Source organism: Sebastes umbrosus, chromosome 20 (genome assembly GCF_015220745.1).
Source record: "Sebastes umbrosus isolate fSebUmb1 chromosome 20, fSebUmb1.pri, whole genome shotgun sequence".
In the NCBI taxonomy this organism is placed as follows: domain Eukaryota; kingdom Metazoa; phylum Chordata; class Actinopteri; order Perciformes; family Sebastidae; genus Sebastes; species Sebastes umbrosus.
Genome location: NC_051288.1, coordinates 3,067,993 through 3,087,029, shown reverse-complemented (window position 1 = coordinate 3,087,029; position 19,037 = coordinate 3,067,993). Strand labels below are relative to the sequence as shown.

The window sequence follows — 19,037 nt, the reverse complement described above, 5'->3', positions numbered from 1 at the left end:
TATGTGCAAAACGCAGTGCACTATGAGTACCCGGATGATGTACTCAATAGCGGTCAAAAAGTTGAGTGTGAACACCGGACACTTCTCACCCTCAAAGGTCGCCATCTTGGCTACGTAGCGGAAGGGGAGGTTCCAGCAGCAGTTGCTTCAATGAACACCGCACTATATAAATGTAAATTAAACTCTTCCACCTCCTGAGGGCGTAGGCGCCTTCGGCCGACTTTACTTTTTTCAGAGGCTGTAGCAGGAAGACCTAAGGCATCCATTGCTACCAACCATGTCATGCTAGCATGTCAGGAACGCTAAATAACGCTATAAACTTACGCTTAATTTTGCGGAGGAAAAAATAAAATGAAAATGGGTTCTATGGATACCCACGAGTCTCCCCTTTACAGACATGCCCACTTTATAGTAATCACATGCAGCTTGGAAGCAAAAAACGTGCAGTTTTTTGCATGCAGTATAAATGTGTTATTTCCATCTATTCTAAAATGGTGTGTTTGAATATTTCTGCATACTGGGGTTCCTAAACAGTCTTGGAATTACATAAATTGGGTATCACTGTAAAGCTGAGACTCTTGACGATCCAATGAGCCCAACTGTATTCATGTGGGATGATGTTAGTCCCCATAGTAGCCATTTAATTTCATTGTAGTGAGACCATTTTTTAAAACTTGACCTCCTTGTAAAAAATGACCTGTGGTGACCTCTAGGATAATCACAGCCTCATGAAACTTTACAGCCACAAACTACAGACCTAGAGCATTCAGAGGATGGATGGATCAGACTAGAGACCTAGAGCATTCAGAGGATGGATGGATCAAACTACAGACCTAGAGCATTCAGAGGATGGATGGATCAAACTAGAGACCTAGAGCATTCAGAGGATGGATGGATCAAACTAGAGACCTAGAGCATTCAGAGGATGGATGGCTTTACTAGCTGGATTGACAATAAGGAGGTTTCTGAGCAGTTTACACAACACAAGTGCTCACCATCCAATCACAGAAAAAATGCAATTCTTGCAGAAAAGTTTTTGAAACGAAATCACAGCATGGCTTTTTCTATAGTGTTTCTCAAGGTCTTGGTGTCTTAATGTGGTATTTTGGAGGGATTATTGATCATTTTTATCAATTCTCGAATGTTAAAAAATGGTTACATTTAACACCAAATCTGTGTAACAAATGGAATCAACCCCCAAAATTGCTGCAACAACTTATGAGACATAAGTGAGCATGGGAATGACCACCATATACTTCTATCATAATGTTCTAAGCCCTTTGAGAGGCTTATGTGCCACGAGGCACGAAGAAGATAGATAACAGGTAACAGTGGCTGGCTAACGCTAGTGCGTTCCAAACTTGCGAGAGGGTCTAGAACCCCCTATTTCACAGTGATGTGTGGATGAATTTCACAGCACCACCTTCTAGTGTGACGGGCCTTAACTTATTGAACTGAATATTTAATCAATATTATATGTCATGTACCTAACATTAGTATTTTACTTCAATAGAGTGCTCCACAGATGACGTATTTTTGTAAGCCAACCCGGAAGTTAGCATCACCCTGGTTCCCTCAACAAAAAGCCAATGGGATTTTTCCATATGGTTTTGGATTATTGCAGAAAATAAATTCTGTGGCAAAGACACGTTTATGATATTTACACGTTTTGTTCAGCAAGATCATCTCCACAAATGAACACTTTTATGATTTTTGAAGTTTGAATGTAATCGGCAGAAGTAAGACGCGTTAAACTCTGTCTCCATATTTTATGTCTACTCCCTTTCATTTATTTTTGACATCTAAGGATAGAGGGTGTCATGTTACACAGACTGTAAAGCCCCTTGAGCCAAATTTATGATTTTGGGCTACAGTGTATGAATTACATTGACTTGAATTACCCAAACGTTTCCCTCTTTGGCCCTTTGTGTAAGATTCCACAACTTCTCTTTGACTTTCCGTAAAGTAAACCCGATTGCTTCCCATGACCTTTCAATGTCGTCTTTGAGCTTTACCTGGCTACGAGACAAACTTTGCCTCTGCGGAAAATGAAGTTGAAAAGTTTACAAAGTTGAAAGGAGGACACAGTTAAAACAGCAGAGCAAAAAATGGCTGAAAATTCACCATCCAATTCAATGGATGTCTGAAAAAGGTTGGCAAACTCATTCTGGCACATCCTTTTAAAGTGAGCAGCTCAGAAACTTCCCTGATGTTGCACAAGCTCCCCAGAGAATTAATCCAATTTCCCTGTTTTCTAAATGCCTCACATTTGCCTCTGAAGTCCAAAGGTACTCCAGGAAATTGTTTGTATTTTGCCATGGTTTTTTTTGCAACTGTAAAATACCCATTTACTCACAGTCTTACCCATATTTTCTTTATGTTCTATAAATATACAGTACAGACCATTGTATTTCCTACAAGATCAAGATGCTGTTATGTCTAACCCTCTGGGTACTATATGCAAGCTAAAGCCTAATCCCCTGCACCGTCACTGTGCAGCAGTCTGTGCTGCCGATTACCCACTTACAAAAGGATTACGCCCCCTAAAACCACCTCCAGATTCATAATACAGCTGAGTGCAGCAATTATAATTTGCGGCTTTAATAATGAAATCCTTTATCTATTTCCCATCACTTCATTTAAGTGTGGGTTAATAGGCTTATAGACAAAGCCAGGGGTTACCAGGTGTTAGTACTGATAGTCTGGATTTACTTCCTGCCTTACAAGCAGGTCAAGCATCGCCGTCTTTTGAAGCTGAAGTGGAAAAAAGCCCTACGTGGCACTACGTTAGGTGGATTTATGTCTGTAATAGCTGCTAGTTACCTGCCCGTGGTTCCACTGTCCGGTTGCCATTTTGGTCCATGAAGATAAATCTTCCTCCAGTGAAGTCGGAGCCGTAGTCAGACAGGTACAGGAGGGAGGTGTAGTCAAAAGAGCCGTAAGTAACCTGACAGAGAGTGAGAGAGGAAGGGAGTATCCTGCATTACTCTAAAATGTTGGCATTTAGCAGGTATAATATTTACAATGTTCACCATCTTAGTTTAGCTGGTTTGCATGCTAACATCTGCTAATTCACACTAAACTTAAAAACTGAGATCTTCCCCGACTTTCTCGGTGGCCTATAACTGCCTGGGGATTGATTTCTATATAAAGGACTTGGGACTGTTTTGCCCGGAAAATCCAAAGAATATGATGTTTATGCGTGCTCCCAAGTGCCTTGCCTCTCTTCAGCTCCCCCACAGGGCCAATGGTGTGTGGTTAACGTAGCAAAATTCTGTCTTGAGTGCTAAAGCTAAGGTTAGCCAGTCTGGTGTAACTTGGCTGCGTGGTATGGATCTGCCGTTGGTTGCTTCGTAACAAAAGCTAATAAAGTAATTTGCAAACCGCAAGCTAGTTGGTATCATGGAGCCACTGGTCTAAATAAAATATTGGAAAATTACAGAACATTATGTAAGGGATAATGCCTGACAAGGTGTCCATTGTCAGGAATTAATGGAAGATGTGGAGGGGTGTCAGGATGCAGTTCACTCATTGGCCACAGGTGTCATTAATAACAAGGATTTCCTGAAAGTTACATATAGAACCTTTAATAGTTGTCAAGACTAGAGCTGTGTATTGGCGAGAATCTGGCGGTACAATACGTATCATGATACAGGGGTTACAATTTAATATATTGCGATTAGGGCTACCAAAGTGAACGCGATAAAGCGTTAACGCAAATTAGTTTTAACGCTATTAATTTCGTTAATGCAACTTGCGATTTTTAAGGCTGTAGCGGGCTCTTTAAAGCTAGAGTAAAGATACTGGCATCATATGAAATTAGACAACCTAAGGAATCCATTGCTACCAATACTTGCTTGTTGCGAAGGAGGTTGAATAATGCTACAAACTTACGCTAAAGTTTGGCGAGGAAAAACTGTGATGGCCATTTTCAAAGGGGTCCCTTGAACTCTGACCTTTAGATATGAGAATGAAAATGGGTTCTATGGATACCCACGAGTCTCCCCTTTACAGACATGCCAACTTTATGATAATCACATGCAGTTTGGGGCAATTCATAGTCAAGTCAGCACAATGACACACTGACAGCTGTTGTTGCCTGTTGGGCTGCAGTTTGCCATGTTATGATTTGTGCATTTTTTTTTATGCTATATGCAGTACCTGTGAGGGTTTCTGGACAATATCTGTCATTGTTTTGTGTTGTTAATTGATTTCCAATAATAAATATATACATACATTTGCATAAAGCAAGCATATTTACCCACTCCCATGTTGATAAGAGTATGGACAACTATGGACAATCATGCGATTAATCGCTATTAAATATTTTAATCGATTGACAGCCCTAGTTGAAATATTTCGACATGTTTCGACAGCTGCTGACATCCCTTGAGCCATGCCGCTAGCATGGTTAAAACTTGAGCACCAGCCCAAAGTTAGTTGAATGAAGAAACCCTCTCCAGTTGCATTATGGGAAGTGTAGAATCCAATGCTTTTGGAGCTTGACACATACAAGAGACTAACAGTCAGGATATCTCAATCTCACCTGCACCAATTTTAAAAGTACAAAACTGAATTGCTTTCCTCCAGTACCCATTTAAATGTGGCTCCTGTGAATTGTGCACACACAGCTACACTGCTGTGAACCACATTCACTTCTGACAGCTTTTAGTTCTCCAAATGTATTCTGTGAAATGTTACCAAATTTCAAAAGCTCCAAAAGGTTTTTGCAGTGCTGCATCGTGATCACTTCACACAGCATGTCCCTGAAGTTGTGATTCCTCTTACTGTAAGGGTGCTTCGTGGGAACCATGTGCCGCACGATCTGTTTGACCTCGCAGAGCCTACAATGCTCGGCTGTTCCTGTCACTGCAGTATCTCAGCCATGAGTGGCCACTGTGCAAGACATTGTAAAGAGTAATGTTCGGTCTTCTCTCTCTCGCTTCTGAGTCCCCACCCCAACTGCTCTCCTCATACGACCTCTGGGACTGATTAAATATAGGAGAGTCTTTCATTGAACGGTGCAACTATTTATGCAGCTAAATGGATTGTAGTCTTAAGGCGGGCCTGCAAATCTGGGGCCCCGCCTTGAGATGAAGCGAAAATTCATTCATGCAAAATTAACTGTGCTGTGGGCTGTTTACGCTGCACAAGTTACAACAGCACCGATAAGAGATGCTCGGATCCACGAGAGTCAACTGAGCTCAAACATGCAGTGTGAAGCCTTAATGAAACATCAAAGAGGGAGTTGACAAGGTACCAGGAGTGGTTGTCTTTTCAAAGAGTCAAATGGTAATTTTAGACTGAGTGCTCCCACTTGATCTTACCTCAAAGAGAGAAGAAACAAAGTGAACTGCTGGGGGTTTCATGAATCACTGAGACAACTTCAAACCACCCTGATTCAGAGAACAATCAGAAGTGTTTCCAACTGAAGTCTACCATTTCAATATGCAACTTTTCACATTACAAAACAATTATGTTTATATCAATTATCAACTGCCTCATTTACCAACAACTGCCTTTTCCTTGATAACAGAGCTGCTTTGAGTTGTACATCATTTGTTGTGGGCATGTTTAATAGTAAACTGAATGTTATTTTACAAGGTGAGACAGCAATCAGGAGTCATGCCATCAACAACTATGGAGAAGAGAGAAAGTACAGAGGATCTGTGAGGTCTGAGAAGCTGCATAGAGTTCTCATTTTTACTCGTATAAAAGGTATTATGATATTTTGCCAGCTAGGGGTGCTTGATTAGACTAACAGAGTACAACATGATGATGTTAAAGCACCATTAACCTGTGGCAGCTACGTGCTGTGTTTTACCAGACACAAAACTTAAAAAAAATTGAAATGAGCAAATTAATTGGTAACCACAAAAATGGTTCTATTTTGTTTTCTCCTTCCTGATGGGCGCCATCCCGGACGCAATACGCACTCATTCAAAACAAGCTTCCTCCTGATCCCTCCTGATCTCGGGCTATCAATCGATTACAATATCTAATCGCATGATTGTCCATAGTTAATCACGATTAATCGAAAATTAATCACACATTTTTTTATCTGTTCAAAATGTACCTTCAAGAGAGATTTGTCAAGTATTTAATAGTCTTATCAACATGGGAGTGGGCAAATATGCTGCTTTATGCAAATGTATGTATATATTTATTATTGGAAATCAATTAAGAACACAAAACTACGACAGATATTGTCCAGAAACCCTCACAGGTACTGCATTTAGCATAAAAAAAGACAGCAAGACAAGCCAAGGTCATGAAGGAAAATACAATATTTGACATTAGTGCCTGCCTCCCTATAATTCAGTTTCGTTACGAAAGCAAGCTTACCCCTGCCATGAATGAGATAAAACACACTTTCTGTGCTGTCATACTACGATTGGTGCTGTGACACCGTATCAGCAGTATGATCGATGGGGAGAAAATTCACCACCAAAGACGTCAGAGGCCATTTACATTTAAATGAGGGATGGGTTAGCCAATTAGCCCCAAAATGGCGGCAGGGACAGATGGGGAAGAGAAGTGGGCCCTTTCAGATTACATTTTTCCAGCTGCCGAGGGCCAGCGGGAGAGGATGAGGTGACAAAGATTAATATGGACGAGGCAACTGCAAACACTCTACGTTCCATGGACTGTTCCAAGAGGGGAATACAGATCAATATTGAGGCAGATCGTGCTTCAAACGTTTTATGAAGGATGCCTATAAATAACACCCTCAGGCCTATATTTATTAAAAAACATTCAGGGATGTCAGCTGTATTACACTAAATAGCAATGATCTGTTTTTATAGCCTTGGTAAGACAGTAAAATGAAACATTAAATAGTATTAAAAATACTCCCAATCAGAGGAATTCCTATTAATTCAAGAGTTACCCACCGTAATAATGTCCACAGTTTAACTAAATAAGTTGCATTTTTACTTTTTCTCCCCAGACAGACATCTCATTTCCCAGTTTGAAACATGCCTCAAGGTCTTCTCTCAGTACCAGAGCAACTTTAGGCTTTAGGAAATTAAAAATGTCTTGAAGGGGAATACCACTTATTGGTGCTCAGTCTCCTGCTGTTGCCTTTTGAAGGGTGGATAAGCGTGTTTCAAATGCGTCAAACTGACCTTCCTTACATTTCCTCATGTCTTTCTGAGTGCGGGAACTTTGCTCTGTAGCTCAGTTCACTGGATGTGTAATGGCAGCCATTATCATTCGTTGCTAGCCGAGGCTGAGCTAGCGCAGGCCGGGCGATTTCTACGAATGTCCGTCTTTCTTTCATGACGACAACTACAATTACCGCCTCACGGTTGTATGCCTCCGCCAACCAGTCAAGTTGCAGTTTACATCCATGTCTGTCCAAAATGTCATGACTTCATCCTGTTAGACATTTGTGTGAAATTGTCATAATTAGCATATGAATTCTTGAGTTATGGCCAAAAATGTGTTTTGTGAGCTCACAGTGACCTTTGACATTTGACCACCAAGATCGAATCAGATCATCCCTGAGTCCAAGTGGACGTTTGTGCCAAATTTGAAGAAATTCGCTCAAGGCGTTCCTGAGATATCACGAGAACTGGAGGGATGTGAGGTCACAGTGACCTTGACCTTTGACCACCAATATCTATACAGTTCCTCCTTGAGTCAAGGTTTACGCTTGTGCCAAATCTGAAGAAATTCCCTCCAGGTGTTCCTGAAATATCACGTTCACAAGAATGGTCTGGATGTACGGATGTACGGACGTACATATGAATGGGAAAACTCAAAAAGATAATGCATCTGGCCACGGCTGTCACCGGCACAGAGGCATAAAAATGCCTACACTTGAAACATTTATTGACTGACATGATGTTGGAGAAAAGCAAGGATAGCAATCATAGTCAGCTTCTGACTTTACTGACAAGCTAGTTGCCATCATTGAGCAACTACTTGACATAATCATCTGTTCGATCAAGGCGTTCCTGAGGTATCACAAGAATGGGACGGACGTGAGTTCACAGAGACCTTGAGCTTTGACCTTTAACAACCGAAATCCAAGTGTCCAAGTGGACGTTTGTGCCAAATTTGAAGAAATTCCCTCCAGGTGTTCCTGTGATATTGCGTTCACGCGAACGGATGGACAACCTGAAAACATAATGCTTCCAGCCACGGCTGTCAATCACTAAACAGCAGGAATGGTGCAAAATGTGAAAAGAGAACCGTTGAGTGAATTCTGGACAGAACCACTACTCTATTACAGCGGACTAGCAACCCCCTTCTACTCCCTATACTGTATCTAAAGGTGAGCCAAGCTGCCCTCTGGAAACTCATTTTGGGAGCTTGCATCTGAAATCGAATTCTTTCAATTTCTACCAAAACCTCATGAACATAGGGGAGGGTTAGAAGGCAGATTGGCTGGTAAATCAAGAGCTTTGCTTTCAGCTTTGGCCAATCCATTCAAGATATCAAGACGATTCCCGTAACCCCATTTAATGGGACCAGATGAAATCCAATCCACGTCATAAGGGATGCAACCATCCAGATTCTTTTCCTCCGGGTACCAATTCTAAAAATTAGACTCAAATCCAACCGATACATTACCTGTTTGATGAAGTCAACATCACCCCATGTGCAACCCAAGCGTACCAGATCGGTGCTTATCTACAAGTTATCCAAGCCAGAAGGAGTCGTGTTACCTTGTCTATGTGTGGGTGCCAGTACTCGTCGTGTTGGGTCTTGGCTATCGTGCTGTTGATTCTGGAGAAGAAGGTGGGCTTGGTGAGGTACATCAGAGTTGGGTCCAAACCAAACGTCTCAGCGATAACTGCCTGGATTCGCCCGCGTACATTTCTAACGGTGAAAAACAGACATGTCAGATTGAAATAATCATAACAAAATCCTCAGTTTGAATAAAGTGATTCAGTGTATTAAATTAGTCTTTTTTTTATTAAATCAACTTTCTTTAATGAACAGCACTTGTCCCTTTCATCAACATAAAGTGATGACAGATACATAATATGATGTTTTTATTGGAACAACTTACTTAATTTTACTACATTAGTTTAAGAGCAAAGATAGTTTTTTGTTATTGTGGTTAAATAATTGAATTCATGGTGCTTTTAGATTGCTGCTAGACCGCCCCGTTAATGTGAAAATGTTGTTTTTGAAAGGCTAAACACCAACAAATATGGATTGAAATGGAATATTCCATTTGATTTTGCTACCAAGTAGCAAAAAAAATATATCTTTTAAACGATTTTATATACAGATTTTGTATAAATTATCCAGTAAGTGTGTTTCGATTTTTAAGCATGAGCAAATTGAATTTTTGACAACCTCGGAGCAGCAGATGCAGGCGCATCTCCTGTGATCTTTGGGAACCCACTAGTCAAAAGGATGCAGTTCAGCTGACTAAAGAAGCAAATCGTTTCTGACACTATTCGATATATTTCCATTTTGGTGCTCATGATGTTTTTCTTTGCTCATATTTAATAATTCAAGAGGTGTGCATAAAAATCCATGCATTCATTTTGTAAACTAACAACATCATTACACGCTACCAAAGGCGTTATAATGAGGAATCATGTTTGCTATAATTGTCAAATTCAAAGTAGCATCGTTTGAGTTTATGTCACTTTTCTAAAAAAAGTCAGGTATGTAATTTTGGAGCAAATACTCTGAAGAATGCAATGAACACATGGCTGGTTTTTAATTAAGGTTCCTTAGTCACCTGTAGAGCTGGAAATCCTCTTGCGTGAACACATCCCCGATCTGATCCCCAAAATACCTGCAGCCACAACCCAACAGACAGACACGCCGATGAGACACATGAGCAGACAGACACAAACACAAGCACAGACACAGCAGAGGGGGAGGGTGGGGGGTGGGGGGGGGGGGGGGGATGGAGCAGAGGAGATGGGATCTGTTAGCATAAATTAACGTTTGGCAGCACGGCACAGTGCACCATTACCCAGACGGGTGTGCCACCCAGCCATCCAAACACAGCAGATAGTACACGTGTGACTGCTTCACATGAGGAAGGGTGGGAGTGCTATCGCTTCCTGATTAAAATCTGCCAAATGGTCACTGAGGATCCCACGTCAGCCACCTACCCAGTGGGACGAGAGGGAGAGAGATGGCGGAGGGAAACTGAAGGAGAAAGGAATGGAGGGTGATCCAAAAAAAACTGGGTCCTGCTGGCAGTGATGAATGAGGGGTCGTATGGGTTACTGGACCTCGAGACAACCGCTCACAAGGACAGTCATCAGTAAGATTGATGACTAACTCCACAATTTTTGGTGAATATATTTCTGCTAATGTGACACATTATGCAGGATGTCATTCCTGCAGGCATAAAAACAGCATAGACAAGACCAAATAAAGACTGGAGGCACTTTCCCACCTGTAGATGTTGACGAACTGTTTGCCCATCGACAGCGCTCCGGAGTGCAGGTCCAGTATGGAAGCCTGAAGGGGTCAAAAGAAATGACAAATAAATGCTGGCTGTTGGAGCACAGGTGTGGTACAGTCATTGTTTCAAAGTTTAGTGCTGCTCCCCCTGTGGTGTTCTCACTCTGCCCTTTACTCGTTATTGCTTGTCAACTCCTTTGGGACGCTGCTCTGTTTTCCACAAGCCGGAAAAAAAGAAGTAATTTTCTCTGAAGCCCCCCCTCCCTGTTGATTCCTGTCCCTTCACTTTAAGACTCCATAAACAGTTCCTTTATTGGCTGAGGACCTGGCCTGCTGGGGACGGAGAGCAGGGGGGGGGTAGGGCATGTCAGGGACATCCAGAGGTATAGGACTCCACGTGTTATCTGCCACAGAGGCTCCTCATCAAGCTGGAGCTCTGCTTATTGTGCCAGCCTGCCTCCTAGTGTCAAAAGAGGGTCATTACAGCAGGGAGGCTCAGGAATATGGAGCATGTTGGATGCGGCTAAATTGTGGACAAATATGGGCTTTATAGGCTGATACTGGTGGCAATATTTGACTCAGGTTTGTTGGTGGTTTAAACTGTACAGTTGGTCTATCATAGCTGGTAGTTTGTTTCTTCTGACAATAGATTCATGTTGCTATTTGTATGTAAAGAATGGAGACATGGCAATGGGAACACTGCTATGGTAACAGTCTTGAAAAACTGTGAATTATTCTGTTATGTCACCACACTTTTGCACAAACACGCTATGTGTTTAAAGGACTGTACCAGTGATTTTGTATGTCGTAGTCCGTAAACTACAAATTGTGTATACTTACCATACTTGTGTATGATTTCAGTTAAAGGGAAAATTCGCCACATTTTATGTGGATGTCCAATAAGCATTGATGGTAAATGTAGTCGATTGAAGCAAAATTTAGTAGTCAATACTCCACAATTCCACAAATTCAATACCACGGTAAAAAAAAAAGTAAAACAATAAATCCCACGTACTTCCAACATCCACTCCTTAAATACGTTTGCATACTGGCTTTTGTTAGGTGGTTAAACAGGCCATAATCTCTATTATCTATTTTATATTGCTGTCAAAACATCTCATTCAAGATGTTACAGATTACATTTGAATACATCATGATAATGGTAAAATGTACCTTTGCCCAACACTCATTTTTTACTGAATAGAGCCTGAATGTACCATAATGTAAATCAATGGCACCTCCCGTGTTGAAATCAGCAGAACAAGAGCTAGTTAGCATTAGCTGTTAGCAGCCGGTAAGCAGCATAGTCCTGCACGGAGCTAACAGCTAATGTTAACTAGTTCTCATCCTGCCGACTTCAACACGGTCTTATTGTTCCCAATGTAACATTATCATGGAAAAAAAAATAGGGTGCATCAACAGTTTACTGCGTCCCAAACACATTTTCTATTGTCCCCGGGACGACGGGACGCCGTTAGTCTCGAGCCCTGACGGTACCTATGGTACTGTAGTACCGTCACATTTTCAGAATTTTGGCATCGACTATCGACGACCAGGGTCCTCCTGCACGGCTAATGCAGCTGCAGCCTCTCTCCACTGCATTCCTTCAGTCGTATACTCTGGCTCAAATAAATACATCTGAATATGCGAGTCAGCCAAAAACACTGTAAAATGTATCCTTGTCCATTAACATCCTCTGCACTCATATTATGGGATGCCATTTTCACTGTTGGAAACGTAGCTCGTTTGCAATACGAACGAAGAGAACTGAGGCCTATGGAAAGGAGGCAGGGTAAGGCGTCATCAACGCGTCATATCTTTGGGGGTACAACATCCATCCATCCATCTGCAACCGCTTATCCCGTTAGGGGTCGCGGGGGGGCTGGAGCCGATCCCAGCCGACATTGGGCGAAGGCAGGGTACACCCTGGACAGGTCGCCAGTCCATCGCAGGGCACAACATATGCGCAGTAAAATCTGGTCTGCACTCGCCGATATTGAGCCAATCGCAACGCACGACCGCAGCTTCAGTTACACTGCGCATGTGTTACACCCCATACCCCAAAACCCCATGTCTGCCTGTGACCCAGCCTCCTTTCCATAGGCCTTGAAGAGAACAAGGAAGTTCTGTATTTGAGCGGCATCTAGAACACGCCCCCCTGGCTACCCAGAGGCGGAGACTAGAAGTCCAAGCTGAAACAGCCTGTAGTTCTTCCTGCCTCCAACTACGCCACTGTCACATCAAATGACGGTGCTGGATGTAGGAAGAGCAACCGATTTTGCAGCTGCAAATTCAGCTTTCCCTGTCAATATAGCACGCCCTGAGAAATGTATTGCTTCGATCAGCTACATTTACCACCAACACTGATTGGACATTCACGTATAAGGTGACAAATTGTCCTTTTCAATTTTACAATTTTACAAATCCCATGAAAAAAACAACAACAATGAAAGTATCCTGCTCACTGTGTTATCTGTGTATCAAAGCCTGTTTGTGCCATTGAGCTCTACTGTTTTCCAAAAATAATTACAAACACATCAATGAGCCACACTGTTGCACTGCGTGACATGTTCCTTCATTACAAGGAACACACACTGCAGTTTATTGTGAATTTGTGAGTGTGGTCATTCTTAAGGTTATGTTATGCTTTGAAAAACGGTCAAAAATGTATTGCATAAATGGAGTATCACAGTAAAGCTGAGACTCTTGTGGATCCAACAACTGTATTCATGTGTGATGATGTTAGTCCCTATAGGAGCAATTTCATTGTAGTGAGACCATTTTTTTAAAACTTGACCTCACTGTATAAAATGACCTGTGGTGACCTCTAGGATAATCACAGCCTCATGAAACTTTACAGCCACAAACTAGAGACCTAGAGCATTCAGAGGATGGATGGATCAAACTAGAGACCTAGAGCATTCAGAGGATGGATGGCTTATCTAGCTAGATTGACAATAAGGGGGTTTCTGAGCAGTTTACACAACAGAAGTGCTCAACATCTAATCACCGAAAAATGCAATTCTTGCAGAAATCTCCAAATGTCAAAAGTTTTTGACACCAAATCATAGCATGGCTTTTTCTATGGTGCTCTTCAAGGTCTTGGTGTCTTAATGTGGTATTTTGGAGGGATTATTGATAATTTTTTATCAATTCTCAAGTGGCAAAAAATGGTTCAATTTAGCACCAAATCTGTGTAATAAAAGGTATCAACCCAAAAATTGCTGCAACTGCTTATAATAGACATAACATAATAACATAATAGAGCATGGGGATGACCATCATATGCTTTCATTATAATGTTATAATAATTCATTAAATAATGAATTCATGTTTATTTCTGATTCATGACTAGAACAACTTGACACATCAGCTGAGCTGAATCTCAAATTAATCTTCAGGTTCCCAGCTTTCAGATGACCTCTACTGCTGACCTGTTATCTCCCCCTAAAGACCTCCTAGGATCCCTCTAAAAAAGATAAAAACTGGTCTATTGAGGGTCTCAGAGGGTTAATGGGTAAAAACATGCAAAAACACCAATATGGGCCCTTATAAATGACTGTAAAGACTAGAAATAAACAAGTAGAGAGTAATGGCTTCTGATCTACTAAAACACCGCTCAGTCGAGCATGTATTAATCCCTGCCTTCCTTTGAAAGTACTCCAACTATTTAATTTGGCGCCATACTCACTCCTCCCTCTGACCCAGCGAGCGCCAGCCCTCTCTCAGCCAGCCTGTGTGTCGGAGACAGAAAGCATTCAAAATGACTCAGCTGCACTGCTGAGATAGAAGACAGTGAATGGAGAAACAACTAGGGGAGAAGGGGAGAAGGAAATGAGATGTGATGCACTTTCTATAGGACAAGTGTTTACCTCTTGAGTACCTCAGCTTCCTCCCTCGACACCACGCCGTCTGTAACCGCACGGCCACACTTCTGAGGGGTGCATCCTGGGAGAGAGACAAGTGAGACAGGATTTAGAAAACAACAGTGGAGTATGTTGGTGCAGTATCCTCTGGTTTTGGAGGCTTTGGGCCTCATAGCAGAGAGAAACAAAGTGCAAGGTAGGGAGTTTATTGGAGATCTGCTCATTAATGCCACAGAATTAAAGGCTTCCCCCTCCAACCTCCTGATTAGAATTCAATGCTTGAAGCCTGAGCCCCCCCCCCTTGTGTTTCCTTTAGACAGTGGAGACGCATAGTTTAAACTCCCCGCAGTCTACATGTTTGACAAGACAAATTTGTACTCTTTGTACTCCTCCTTCTGCCAAGGATAGTCTCAACTGTTTCACAGGAGATTACCTTTATCCAGTAAAGTGTCTGCATTAAAATAAGATGGATTTGGATTTGGAGCGAATCAAGAATACTTCGATTCCAGTAAGATAATAAATATTTGAGTTAGGTTTGTTAACGCGATAACGCAAATTTGTTTTAACGCCACTAATTTCTTTAACGCATGAACACAACTTGCAGTTTTTAGGTTGTAGCAGGCTCAGTTTTAGGGCTGTCGATCTATTAAAATATTTGAATTGCTCGGCCTTAGAGATAGGGTGAGGAGCTCGAACATCCGGAGGGAGTTCGGAGTAGAGCCGATGAGCCTTTTGCGTCGAAAGGGGCCAGCTGAGGTGGTTCGGGCATCTGGTAACGATGCCTCCTGGACGCCTCCCTTTGGAGGTTTTCCGAGCACGTCCAACTGGTAAGAGGCCCCAGGGTAGACACAGAGCACACTGGAGAGATTGTATATCTCGTCTGGCCTGGGAACGCCTCGGGGGTACCCGAGGAAGAGCTGGAAAATGTTGCTGGGGAGAGGGACGTCTGGAATTCCCTGCTTAGCCTGCTTAGCCTGCTGACCCCGCGACCCGGCCCCGGATAAGCGGAAGAAAATGGATGGATGGATGGATGGATTTTGATTGTCCATAGTCAATCGTGATTAATCGCAAATTAATCGAACATTTTTTATCTGTTCAAAATGTACCTTAAAGGGAGATTTGTCAAGTATTTAATACTCTTATCAACATGGGAGTGGGCAAATATGCTGCTTTATGCAAATGTATGTATATATTTATTATTGGAAATCAATTAACAACACAAAACAATGACAAATATTGTCCAGAAACCCTCACAGGTACTGCATTTAGCATAAAAAATATGCTCAAATCATAACATGGCAAACTGCAGCCCAACAGGCAACAACAGCTGTCAGTGTGTCAGTGCGCTGTCTTGACTATGACTTGCCCCAAACTGCATGTGATTATCATAAAGTGTGCATGTCTGTGAAGGGGAGACTCGTGGGTACCCATAGAACCCATTTTCATTTACATATCTTGAGGTCAGAGGTCAAGGGACCCCTTTGAAAATGGCCATGACGGTTTTTCCTCGCCAACATTTTTAAGCGTTATTTTGCCTTCTTTCCGACAAGCTAGCATTACATAGATGGATAGATGGATAGATGGATAGATGAATAGATGGATACTTTATTGATTCCGAGGGAAATTCAAGTTTCCAGCATCACAGTTCCATAGTGCAAACATATTAGTAAAAAGACACAAGTTAGTAGTACAAAGTACAAAGTATAAAACATATACGAGATATAAAAATAACAGGACATGAAGAAAACTGTTAAAACTGAATGTAGTGAGATACAGGTCAATTAAAAATGTGAATGTTGTGCAAAAAGTGATATAGTGCTGGATAATAAAATATAGGAGACATAGAGACTAGGGGATTAAGAAATATCAAATATGGAATATAATGCAGGATAATAACTGAGGTAGAGAGTTTTTTTTAAAATAGAGTAAAGTGCAGAATAAAGCTGTATATTGTTTGTAGAATACAGTAAAACCAGTCTGTAAAGGTGCAGGGTAGAGCTGTTTGTGGTGTGCAGAATTAAAAAAAGTAGCTCAGTCTATTAAAGTGCACCGTGTGCATTACCTGGTATGACATGGCACGACATGGTTGGTATCAATGGATTCCTTAGGTATCAGTATCTTCACTCTAGCTTTAATACTGAGCCTTAAAGCTAGAGTGAAACTAAATTAAAGTCCCAACTGAACTTTTTTTCATTCTGTGCTTCTACACTGTCAGATATTGTAAGATAGGCAGCAAAAATCTTTATCTAATAAATGATGAAACTGATGAGGAACATTTATGTAAAAGATGTGTCTGAATGATTAAAAAAAAAAACATCACTTTAACAGCTTGTTATTAATGAAGCCAGCATTGTGATGTATTCCAAGGCTGAGAAGGGCATCTGAGTTGGGATTGTTTTGTAAAATTTCCAAGGCAAAGAAAAAGCATTCATGCTTAGATTTTATCTTTTGACCTTATTCCAGTTTAGTCATAGTTTTAGCTCAAATTGGGGTACTGGTTAGTATTTGCTCCCACACACCGCTTTCTTGGTTGTAAGCATTATCTAAGTGGGTACACCGATCAAATATGCAGTCCTACAGTACAGACACAGTGACATTTTGCTCTGCTAGACTTGTGCTATGCTACCATCTAGTGGATTATACCATGCTATTTCACACTGTTTCAGGAATCAGAAGAAAATTTTAGTTTAAGACTTTTTCACCGGTTTTGTTTGATGAAGAAAAGAATTGACAGAAATTCAGTATAATAAGATATAAGAGAACAGTGTTTTCCAACTTCCAATATTTTGTGACTGACCCACTCTTATACAGTATCATGTCAAACTTGTGAAAGGCAGAGCAGAATCCAACACTGGATGAGCATGGTATTTAACAAGTAGGGCTTGGCTTTATCCCGCCCCAGTGATGTTTACAGTACAGCTGACCACCTGGCAGAGTCCGGTGCAAGGGCTGCAGAGCCTCACCTGGATAGCGTTTGTAGTTCTCGTAGTCCTCAGAGCACTGGACGGTGTAGACTCTGGGCTGGGGGGAGACCAGCTCACCCTGGCGGACTAGCGTTTCTGTGATTTCACTGTCCAGAGAGGCCACGAACAGCCACGTAGCCGCCCCGCAGAGAGACACGACGACCAGCAGCAAGGCAACAAGCCCTCGGGAGCCCCTCCATACAGATCCCTGCCTCAGTGCATTACCTCTGACCAAGACAGAAAAACAGGTATACAGTATATACACACACACAGGCATAGACATACAGAATATACACACAGGCATAGACATACAGTATATACACACATAGGCATAGACATACAGTATATACACACAGTGTACACACACAGGCATAGACATACAGTATATACACACAGGCATAGACATACATTATACACACACAGGCATAGACATACAGTATATACACACAGGCTTAGACATACAGTATATATACACACACACACAGGCATAGACATACAGTATATATACACACAGGCATAGACATACATTATACACACACAGGCATAGACATACAGTATATACACACAGGCTTAGACATACAGTATATATACACACACACACAGGCATAGACATACAGTATATACACACACAGGCTTAGACATACAGTATATATACACACACACACAGGCAGAGACATACAGTATATACACACACAGGCTTAGACATACATTATACACACACACACACATATATAGACATACATTATACACACACTGACATAGACATACAGTATACACACACACACACACACACACACACACACACACAGACATACAGTATACACACACACAGACACAGACATAGACATACAGTATATATACACACACACACACACACACACAGACATACATTATACACACACTGACATAGACATACAGTATACACACACACAAACACAGACATACATTATGCACACACAGACATACAGTATATACACACACAGACATAGACATACAGTATACACACACACACACACACACACACACACACACACACAGACATAGACATACATTATGCACACACAGACACAGACATACAGTATATACACACACAGACAGAGACATACAGTATGCACACACAGACACAGACATACAGTATATACACACACAGACATAGACATACAGTATGCACACACAGGCATAGACATACAGTATATACACACACAGACATAGACATAGATTATACACAGGCATAGACATACAGTGTACACACAGGCATAGACATACAGTATATACACACAGACATAGACATAGACATAGACATACAGTATATACACACAGACATAGACATAGACATAGACATACAGTATATACACACAGACATAGACATAGACATAGACATACAGTATATACACACAGACATAGACATAGACATACAGTATATACACACAGACATAGACATAGACATAGACATACAGTATATACACACACAGGCATCCCACTAGCATCGTTTCATTCACTTACCTTTTAATTTTCTTCTCTATCTCTGTATTTGAGCCCTGAGGGTTTCTCATTCGCAGTAGCGCCATTTTGGCTCAACACGTCTTTACGTAGCATTTACTAAATACCCGGTTATTGTGTCCTCGGCTGACCATACCGTACAGTCCACTCGGCTAACAGCTAACAGCTAACAGCCACCACCTGAATCTCTCTCCACTTCCTCGTTGACGCGTATCCGCCACCTCATTGGCTCTCCGCAAGGGAAAGCTGGGTTTTCATTGGACTACGTCCAGGTGGTCCACTACAACGCATAGTTGCAAAAACAGACACTTTCAGCTAC

General features: G+C 41.6%; 1 protein-coding gene across 2 annotated transcripts in view; it reads right to left on the bottom strand.

The window, feature by feature from the left end:
- uts2r2 (urotensin-2 receptor 2) overlaps window positions 1-18,989 on the bottom strand; it is a 31,379-nt gene extending 12,390 nt beyond the window's left edge. For both annotated transcript variants that reach the window (XR_005204791.1, XM_037756031.1), the window contains exons 1-8: window positions 18,722-18,989; window positions 17,219-17,445; window positions 14,262-14,337; window positions 14,081-14,123; window positions 10,382-10,446; window positions 9,710-9,766; window positions 8,676-8,829; window positions 2,824-2,947 (exon numbers count right to left, since the gene is read on the bottom strand). Coding sequence is in view for 1 of the 2 variants with exons in the window: in XM_037756031.1 (XP_037611959.1) it covers window positions 2,824-2,947; window positions 8,676-8,829; window positions 9,710-9,766; window positions 10,382-10,446; window positions 14,081-14,123; window positions 14,262-14,337; window positions 17,219-17,445; window positions 18,722-18,786 (811 nt within the window). In the remaining variant the exon portion in view is untranslated. The remainder of the gene's footprint in view (window positions 1-2,823; window positions 2,948-8,675; window positions 8,830-9,709; window positions 9,767-10,381; window positions 10,447-14,080; window positions 14,124-14,261; window positions 14,338-17,218; window positions 17,446-18,721) is intronic.
- Between the last annotated feature and the right edge of the window lie 48 nt (window positions 18,990-19,037).